Below are 10,000 nucleotides of genomic sequence, written 5' to 3'. Positions count from 1 at the left end.
AGCATATTGACGTGGTCTGAGAAAGACAACTGGTCAGTCAGTCATGAGTCATGACACCCAGGTTTCTCACAACTGATTTGGATTCAGGTTGTCACTCTGTAAGAGGAATTCAGAGACCTGTTTAAAAACTGCTTTTTTCATAGCCTCAGATAAAAATGGGAAAAGTGAAATCCGCCAATATTTTCTTAACCCAGCAGAACTGAAAGAAGGTTTGAGATCAGTATGCATGTTTGATGGATAGAGGACACAGCCTGTCCAGACATGAGCTTAGTGTAGAGCAGAGAGACTCTATGGCATCATTGACCTCCAGTGAGGAAAATGTGTCGATGTAGAGTTAAGGTGACCAATGAGAAGTGGGTGGGAAACAGGTTGCAGTAGAAATAGTGGTACCAGTAGTGGTGTAACAGAGAATGAAATTAACTGAATGAAACAGTGGTCAGAGATGTGCAGAGGCGTGACCAGTAGGCATTCAGTGGAACAGCTTGAGTGAGAAGGAGTTCAAGATCCTTACCTGCTTATAGTAAGTCAGAGGGCTGCAAACCTGTTTTATCAGGGACAGCCATACAAATTTTTATAATACAACTAGCAAAATCAATATCTTCGATCATTCTTTTTCATTGATAATAAAAATTCCTTATCATCATTGATAAGGAATTCTTTATCCCCCAGGAATTCACATCAGACCATACCTGTAGATGCTGAAGAGGAGTGACATCGCTTTTTCGGCTGGGGCATCTCACTCTCTTCATCCTCACTTTCAGACACATCACTATCACTACCTACGTTCACTTTCTCTGCAGAAATGCGTGTAAAAAAAACATTTGTCGTCATGCACCATGTAGAGTTTCTTGTAACTGAACTAAATGTCAATATATAATACATATAAGAGCTTACCATAAGGCTCAAGGTGAATTTCATCAAGGTTTTTCCCCTTGAATTCTGATACTCTGCCCTGTTCAAGGGCCATCAGCACCTTGCTGATCTTTGCTAACTGTAACGTCCCTTCAGGCAACCGGTAAAACTTTCTATGGACTCTTATATCATGTCCCAGAAAATCTGCTAACTGGTCCATCTCAGTATCTGTCAGATTAAGCACTTTAGATAAAGTCGCAATATGTTTTCGCAGCTTTGTGGATGACAGATTCTTTGGATGTTTGGCTCCACACTGGTGAGCAACCTTCCTAATGCATTCTGTGCCATGGTAGAATGAGTTCTCAGTCATGGGCTTTGCAAAAAAAAAATTATTTTCATCCAGTACACCACATGTTTGACGATTCTTTACAAGTAGCTCCATGGAGTCCATCATACTTGGGGTCAGGAGTATTGGCACCTTTCGGTCTCGCTTGCCTCTAATTTCGATGCGTTGGAAATGCTGACAGAGCTTCTGCTCAACTTCAGATAAAGCATCAGCGACATCGGAATGTAAAACAGATGTGTTTCGGAGAAGATACGAATTCAACCTCATTTTCGAAACTTCTCCTGCTCTCCTGCGATTGAACAGAATTACTTCACACAAAGTTATTTGGGCAAGATTTGACCAGTTCTTCTGACTTTTCTCAAGTTTGAGCTTTGCTTGGTACAGATTAGTTTGATTGCTGAGATGCATGTGCATTTTTTTAACATCCTCAGTAAAAGGGAGAAGTTCTGGAGAGTTCCATTTCGCTTCATGAAGCGTCTTCAAGGCTGAGGCTGACACACATTCATTCCATTTTGTGGCATACATTTGCTTAAACATTTTTACATGTTGGACATCATTTTCCTCTCCTGCGATCATTGCTTCACATTCTGCAATATCCGACATTTTTTTAATGTTGTGGCCCAGTTTTAATGCCAAAGATGGAACTGTGAAGACCTCATCTTCATCTCGGAATCCTGAGGTATCTTTAACAGCCTTGATAACATGATAGAAGTTTGCAGGTATGAAAAAGTCTTTAATACTCTGTAGATGTCCCAATTTCCTAGCACACACCAACAGCCTTCCAGCCTCACGCATTTTAGTTCTGATGTATTCGTGCTTGGTTTTGTCGCTCCCCATTTTGTTGCACAAGTGTTCTCCAAATTTGATGATACATGGATCACTTTTAACCGCCTGCGTTACTTCATCTTGCTTCATGTCGCTGATCAGTTTCCATAATTTTTTTGTTACTCCTTCAGGAACAGGCTGTGCGTAAGCACAGAGTGCTTGAACTCTGGATCTACCTTGTTTTGTGACCTCGCACTTCTTGGCCAGGTTGCACCTTTGCATATGCCTCCAAAGTGCTTTTCGTCTGAACAGCCCTTGGCAATTTAAACAGTGCATGTAGTCCTTGACATTCACGTGTTTAGCTGTGGTTTGCTGCCGTGGCACCAACACTCCTTTGCCAGCTTTTAGAACATGTGTGTTGTGTGCACGGTTCCCTTTATTCCTCAAAAGATCCAAATTAATCCTCCTTTCTTTAGAACTCTTTGGAAAAGAAAGAGCCTTTGCTACCTCCACCTCATTCTTATGAACTTGAGCCAAGTGTCTTGCCATTTTGCAGAATGGTTTGGAGCAGTAAAAGCAATACTGCTTTTTGTTAAACATTCTTTGGCCTTTTGCAGTCTTTTTCAGTTTCATCACTGAAACCTCTTGACTGCAGTCATTGTCTGAATGAGTCATTGTCTCCTTATCTTCAAGTGGAGAACATTCCTTGTCTTCATTCATGGAAGATGAGGAAGTACCAACATTCCCGTTTAATGTCACATTGGGAGATGAGGGACTGGACGAAGGCTGTGGAAGGCTCTCTTCAGAACTGCTCTCAGATTCAGGCACGTAATCATCTTCGCTGATGTCAATGCTGCTAACTGTATCATCTGAAGTGGAAATGATGCCCAAGGATTTTTTGGTAAGCTGTAAATAAAAAAAATATTTTATTGATTTAGTTTTACACCATAATCAAAGTGGATTTCTGTATGCAGGGTTGAATGGAAGTTCAGAGTATATCTAAGATTAAAATAAAATAAGCCTATAAACAAAAACACTTTGTACCACCTTCACTTTTACAAACATAGGGGCCTTAATTAGTAGTAACTACTACATTCTTAAAAAAAAACTGTACAAGCAAGCAGTATGGAGAGCGGGAGTAGCGCATGCCCATTGTGCTTTCAGACTGGCAGCATTTGCGGCGCACAGCTGAACTGTGGCATGTGTACTGCAAATACAGAAGAGTATCGTCCATTCTAGGGCTGAAATGATTCCTCGAGATTAAAAAAAAAAAATCATTGAGGCAAAGTCATTTGCGTCAACACCTTGTTTAGTCCATTTAACTGCACGCGGTCATGTTGCAGGAAGACAATTTTTATGTCAGGGTTGGGGGGGGGGAAAGTAATAAAAAGTAGCATTCCAAAAATTGTAGGGGGATCAGAGATAAATCATTAATTTGTTGATTTTAATAAAGACGCATTACATGGTAAAACGCAATGAATGAGTGTCATTCTTTGACTTTCATTTTTAGCTCATTTCAAGATCTTCAGGATGTTACACTGCACATTTAAGTTTCTTTTGCGGCAGTTTGCACATCGGCTTAAGATATACGAGCAACTCAATGAAGAAAGCACTATTGCGAAATGTTTAAAGGGGTTTTATATATATACTTGATATATCCGAAATACACCATTAAAACGTTAATAAAAGCTAATAGCGTAACAAATGGCAGAACGAGCTGTAACTGTGCGCGTCGATTTGTTGTTGCAGCACTACTTACAAATACACTGTCAGTCCTCTTTAGCTCCGGGACATCACAGGCCCTTGGTGATGGAGAAGAACTGGTCAAATCAAGAATTACTGTCTCTGCATCACTGTCTGGGTCCTGGCAAAAGAGATGAATATAAATCAAACATGTATGCGCAGATCAACAGTGGCTGCAAGGTGTATACAGAAATTACATATAATACCTTTTACTACCCTTTTTATTACCTTCAAAATATATTTTTTTAATACCAGCACAACTTCAAGCTGCAACTGTAGTGGCGTAAATAAAATAACTTTCCAAATGGAATAATATATTGCATCACAATGTAACAAGGTCATTATAACTTAACCAACACTGGACTCAAAAACTGCTCACAGAGAATAGAAATAAAGACATAAGAGGAAGGAGACATCTTCATAGATCATTAGTCAGTAAGTCTGATGTGTGAGCAATCTAAAAAAGAAGTGGCCGTGAAGTACGCATAGGTGTTATTAAAATAAATTAAGCTGATACATTTAAGTAAAGCAGAGGGATTAATCAAGATGTTACAATGGGCCTTTGTCCATAGTTTTTAATCAATGTCAAAAAGTAACAATTGCATAACAATGTTGGACATTTGAATGAACAGCTACCCATCAAAATTTGAACCAAATTTCCAAGTGGAAAATAAAAAGAGGAAAAATAAAACGTGGAAGCAACCAGATAATAATAAAGTGCAACTTTACACTGTAATTATGTAAGTATGTGACAGAATTCACTGCCTGTAACATTGAGCCTATGTTGAAGGTCATTGGTTAATTCTGTTATTTCCTTAAGTCAATGAAAACTTTAATTGACTGACTGATTGCATTATTAATATAATATGTCCTTACCAGATACTCTATTTTTTGAAAGTTAGATATTTAAGATGACTATAATTTGTTTTTATCTAATGTTGCTCAGTTTAAGCAAACATTTTTGTAATCAGCAAGTTCAAAGTAAGTACAGTGCACAGTATGAATACACCTGACCACATCTGAACATACATACATAAAATATATATATATATATATATATATATATATATATATAAAAAACTAAATGCAAGATAAAAGTCCTCCTGGTCAGGTTAACATAGTGTTGTCAAATTCATATATATATATATATATATAATTTTTTTTTTTACGTACACAAACTTACCGAGGATTGTTTGCTGCACATCAGCTGTAAGGCAAGGATGTCCTGCTTGAGGGGAGATTGGACCTGATCGTCTGGGGTCTGGTGAGGCATGATTGGGCCAACACTTGGTGTTTCCTCTGAACTTTCCTTAGCCTGAAATAAGTTAATATTTGATTTTATATTAATATTTAGTTTATGCAGGCAATGTTTTTGTACATATAATCCACTAGATTTCTATTCATTTCTAGGAAACACTCAACAGAATACAAGAACAATTTAACTACAATATTATACAGACTAAATGAGTACAGTGATTTAGGCTACTTCAATTTCCATGCATGAAATTTCAACAGGAAAATAGGCCTACCTTCAGTCTCCTGGCACATTCATCATGATGGTTTCTCAGTCTTGTGATGCGACGTTCAAACCTGTCTTTGGTCTCCGTGCTGATCCCTTTGTTGGGTTGATTTGGTCTGTTAGAAAGGTGTAATAAACTCAGTAACTGTACACATACATCAAACAGTACACATGCTTTTACACAATGTCCAAACCGCAAGCCATCGCTGTCCCAGCTCATGAACTCACACTATTACACAACAGGTGCGACATTCACCAAGATGCGGCAAATGGCTATCAAATTAAGTGAAAATATGAACTCTGTCGACACGGGATTTTATTGTCTTTTGGATCACGAATACGACGACTGACGAAATAATTAATGAGCCCTTATTCCTATAAGGTGCTGATAGTGTAGCGCAGGCCTGAACTTGTGATTACCAACATCATTAACGTCTCTCTCCAATCCTAAACTTTTCAATTATGAACAGGACACGGTTTTTTATTATTTTCCATCTGTTTTGAGGTAAAAATTAACGTTCAGAAAAAGTGTCATTAGGTTAATGCCCTCAAATAAGCCGTTAGACTAGCTATGTCCATTAAGTATTAATGTGAAGACGATGTACATTACTGTCTAAACTATAAAGCACATCATATAATCAAGCAAATTCTTACCGAACTTAATTTAAGACGCAAACCAACAAGCTTGTTAGTTATGCCTGCCTAAATCTGTCCTTGCTACCTACAGCTAAATCACCTTTTAATTAAAAGCAATCGGTTTAATTGACGATATACCTCCTCATAGTACTACTATAAATAGCCAAAATGAAGTTTACCATGGTATTTATGTTGTAAAACAAACAGTCTTACCTTATTTTCTCCATGTTGCGTCCATTAGAATGATGATCTTCACATGTCGTTGTCATCTCAAAATGGCTGTGAATAAGCTCCTGCGTCTGCACTCCAATTAGTCTCTGCACTCCAATTAGTCTCTCCACATCCGAGCAAACTTTTTATAAACTAAAATGGCGGCCGCAGCTGCGTGATGTTAATCTTAATAATTGCGAAATGGGGACTTGAGATGTCAGGTGAACACACACTCTTGAAACTTCCATTGGGCTCATTGAGCCTTCTGAAAGGGGGGAGGGGGTTGGTTACGGTGGGGACTAAATATGTCAGGTGAACACACAGTTCTTGAAACTTCCATTGGGCTTCTGACAGACAGTCTGTTGCCAGCAGTGTTTTGTTTAGACCCTTACATGACATGAGCAAGCTGATTATGTTTTATGTCTGATGCAAAACAGAAGTGATGAGATCCAAATATCAAATATATAAAGGACATATAACAATCAATGTAAATTGTGTAAAAAAAAAATTGAAAGTTCATTTGTTTAATTCAACTCAAATTTTGGAACTCATGTATTAAATAAATTCAATGCACCTAGACTGAGGTACTTTAAGTCTATGGTTCTTTTAATTGTGATGATTTTGACTCACATTTAACAACAACCCACCCATTCACCATCTCAACAAATTAGAATACTTCATAAGACCAATAAAAAAATGGTAACACTTTACAATATGGGTGCAAAAATATGCATTAATTGATGCTTAACTAATGCACAGATAATCATGAATTAATGTATGACTCATGAAGAACTAAACCATTAATTAATGATTACTGCATCAGCACTAATGAACATCCTATATAATTAATAGATTAAGTAATCATTAAATTGTTATTGGTTAAATGTGTAATATTGTATTGATTCCTTAATAACATACTATATGAACTAATAGTGTAAATTCATATGTTAATTACCACAGTGGGTCAAAGTCATGCATTTCAACTTCCAGTTGTCTGCTTTAATTAAACATTAGTTAATGATTTTTCTAATGTATCATTACGTTATGACTTTACTTGTTGAGGCACATGACTATTAACTAATTGTTAAGTAATATGTCAATGTGGTTATGGCTTTTGAATACATTTTTAAATTAGTTAATAGTCATGTGCCCCAGCAAGTAAAGTTCTCGAATCATTTGCAAAACAGTAAATGCATTTCTCAAAACAATTTGTACAAATAGCAAAACACAATGGATTACCTGCAAAAGCCAATCTCTTGCACAAAATCTCTAGTTCATCTCTCAAAAGTAAATATCTGTGTCAATAAACATGTCAGTGCCATGTCCTTTTGTACGGATAAGACAAGTCAAATTGCTTAGTCATGCAGTGTACTCTGGAGGGATGTTCTCTGGAGGGAAGTTTTGATGACAACTGTAAATTGTAGTTTACAAATGTGAACATAGGACATAGGATTTTAGAAATGTGAACATAGGACAATCTCTTTAGGGAAAACTGTACATGTGGTGCTGTAGGAATTACAGTGCAGTCTTCCTACACCTCCTGACATTCCTGTCTGTTGGGCCACAAATTCTCATCCACATCACAAGGAATTTCTTCTCTCGCGATGCAGCATGGAAAGAATCTTTTTAGAGTGTCTTATACAGCCTCTGCAGGCCTTTACCAATTCAGGACAGATTTAGAAAAAAGTCTAATGGAAATGTATAGAAATATGCTTCACATATTATGACAACTTGTTCAACCATTTTGCATGTAAAGACTTATGCAATGAACTGATGCCTAAATGTTGTGGGGGTGAGACTATTTAACAGAGACCCATTATAATACATTTTGATCAACATGACATAAGCAACTGATAATGTAGGAAACAGAGAACTGTACATAATAATTTGCATGGACGTACCAAAGCATTTGCAACTTGTTCAAAAAAACGAGAAACAGAAATAGATAGATAGATAGATAGATAGATAGATAGATAGATAGATAGATAGATAGATAGATAGATAGAAAGAAAGAAAGAAAGAAAGAAAGAAAGAAAGAAAGAAAGAAAGAAAGAAAGAAAGAAAAATGTCCAGAAAAATCGGTTTTAAGTCTCGTCACGAAAGTTACCAGTGGAAGAACACAAGGGAGTCTAGGTCTATGGTGTCAATGCATTGACAAAAGACAGACAGGTAGACACAGCTAGGCAGACAGATAGACATACACAGCTAGGCAGACAGATATACACAGCTAGGCAGACAGACACAGCTAGGCAGTCAGATAGACATACACAGCTATGCAGACAGATAGACACAGCTAGGCAGACAGACACAGCTAGGCAGACAGATAGACAGACACAGCTAGGCAGATAGGCAAACAGACAGACAGACACAGCTAGGCAGATAGACAGACAGACACAGCTAGGCAGACAGATAGATAGACACAGCTAGGCAGACAGATAGACAAACACACCTAGGCAGACAGATAGACAAACACACCTAGTCAGACAGATAGACAGACACAGCTAGGCAGACAGATAGACACAGCTAGGCAGACAGACACAGCTAGGCAGACAGACACAGCTAGGCAGACAGACACAGCTAGGCAGACAGACACAGCTAGGCAGTCAGAAAGACAGACACAGCTAGGCAAACAGATAGATAGACACAGCTAGGCAGACAGACACAGCTAGGCAGACAGATAGATAGACACAGCTACACAGACAGATAGACAGACACAATTGGCAGACAGATAGACAGACGCAGCTAGGCAGACAGATAGACACAGCTAGGCAGACAGATAGACACAGCTAGGCAGACAGACACAGCTAGGCAGACAGATAGGTAGACACAGCTAGGCAGACAGATAGACAGACACAGCTAGGCAGATGGACAGACAGACACAGCTAGGCAGACAGATAGGTAGACACAGCTAGGCAGATAGATATACAGACACAGCTAGGCAGAGAGATAGAAAGACACAGCTAGGCAGATAGGCAGACAGATAGACAGACACAGCTAGGCAGATAGACAGACAGACACAGCTAGGCAGTCAGATAGACAGACACAGCTAGGCAGTCAGATAGACAGACACAGCTAGGCAGACAGATAGATAGACACAGCTAGGCAGACAGACACAGCTAGGCAGTCAGATAGACAGACACAGCTAGGCAGACAGATAGATAGACACAGCTAGGCAGACAGATAGATAGACACAGCTAGGCAGACAGACACAGCTAGGCAGACAGATAGACAGACACAGCTAGGCAGACAGATAGACAGACACAGCTAGGCAGACAGATAGACAGACACAGCTAGGCAGACAGATAGACAGACGCAGCTAGGCAGACAGATAGACAAAGATAGGCAGACAGATAGACAGACACAGCTAGGCAGACAGATAGACAGACACAGCTAGGCAGACAGATAGATAGACACAGCTAGGCAGACAGATAGACAGACACAATTGGCAGACAGATAGACAGACGCAGCTAGGCAGACAGATAGACAGACGCAGCTAGGCAGACAGATAGACACAGCTAGGCAGACAGACACAGCTAGGCAGACAGATAGACAGACACAGCTAGGCAGACAGATAGACAGACACAGCTAGGCAGATAGGCAGACAGATAAACAGACACAGCTAGGCAGATAGACAGACAGACACAGCTAGGCAGACAGACCGATAGACACAGCTAGGCAGACAGATAGGTAGACACAGCTAGGCAGACAGATAGACAGACACAGCTTGGCAGACAGATAGACAGACACAGCTAGGCAGACAGGCCGACAGATAGACAGACACAGCTAGGCAGACAGATAGATAGACACAGCTAGGCAGACAGATAGATAGACACAGCTAAGCAGACAGATAGATAGACACAGCTAGGCAGACAGACACATCTAGGCAGACAGATAGACACAGCTAGGCAGACAGATAGACACAGCTAGCT

At 39.3% G+C, this 10,000-nt stretch overlaps 3 protein-coding genes and 2 long non-coding RNA genes across 6 annotated transcripts in view; 1 reads left to right on the top strand and 4 right to left on the bottom strand.

Moving 5' to 3' along the window:
* Positions 1-4,480, bottom strand: part of LOC310732614 (uncharacterized protein) — a gene marked incomplete at its 5' end in the record, with an annotated part of 5,553 nt that extends 1,073 nt beyond the window's left edge. The window contains 4 exons of the mRNA XM_083553227.1: positions 690-794; positions 895-2,869; positions 3,723-3,827; positions 4,469-4,480. Of these exons, the coding sequence (XP_083409353.1) occupies positions 690-794; positions 895-2,869; positions 3,723-3,827; positions 4,469-4,480 (2,197 nt within the window). The remainder of the gene's footprint in view (positions 1-689; positions 795-894; positions 2,870-3,722; positions 3,828-4,468) is intronic.
* Positions 1-10,000, top strand: part of LOC310732187 (RNA guanine-N7 methyltransferase activating subunit-like) — a 139,416-nt gene that overhangs the window by 22,631 nt on the left and 106,785 nt on the right. The window lies entirely within an intron of this gene.
* LOC310732198 overlaps positions 1-10,000 on the bottom strand; it is a 57,635-nt gene that overhangs the window by 43,895 nt on the left and 3,740 nt on the right. The window lies entirely within an intron of this gene.
* The window catches only part of hdgfl3 (HDGF like 3), a 19,014-nt gene that overhangs the window by 5,368 nt on the left and 3,646 nt on the right, over positions 1-10,000 (bottom strand). The window lies entirely within an intron of this gene.
* The window catches only part of LOC310732203, a 6,350-nt gene continuing 1,238 nt past the window's right edge, over positions 4,889-10,000 (bottom strand). Inside the window, exons 1-3 of the long non-coding RNA XR_014535381.1 lie at positions 6,075-10,000; positions 5,236-5,341; positions 4,889-5,021 (exon numbers count right to left, since the gene is read on the bottom strand). The exon at positions 6,075-10,000 is cut by the window's right edge and continues 1,238 nt beyond it. This is a non-coding gene — a long non-coding RNA (uncharacterized lncRNA). The remainder of the gene's footprint in view (positions 5,022-5,235; positions 5,342-6,074) is intronic.

This window comes from Silurus aristotelis (genome assembly GCF_946808225.1).
Source record: "Silurus aristotelis genome assembly, chromosome: 10".
Classification (NCBI taxonomy): Eukaryota; Metazoa; Chordata; class Actinopteri; order Siluriformes; family Siluridae; genus Silurus; species Silurus aristotelis.
Note: the sequence above shows the minus strand (reverse complement) of the source record. Positions and strands in the feature narration are given on the sequence as shown.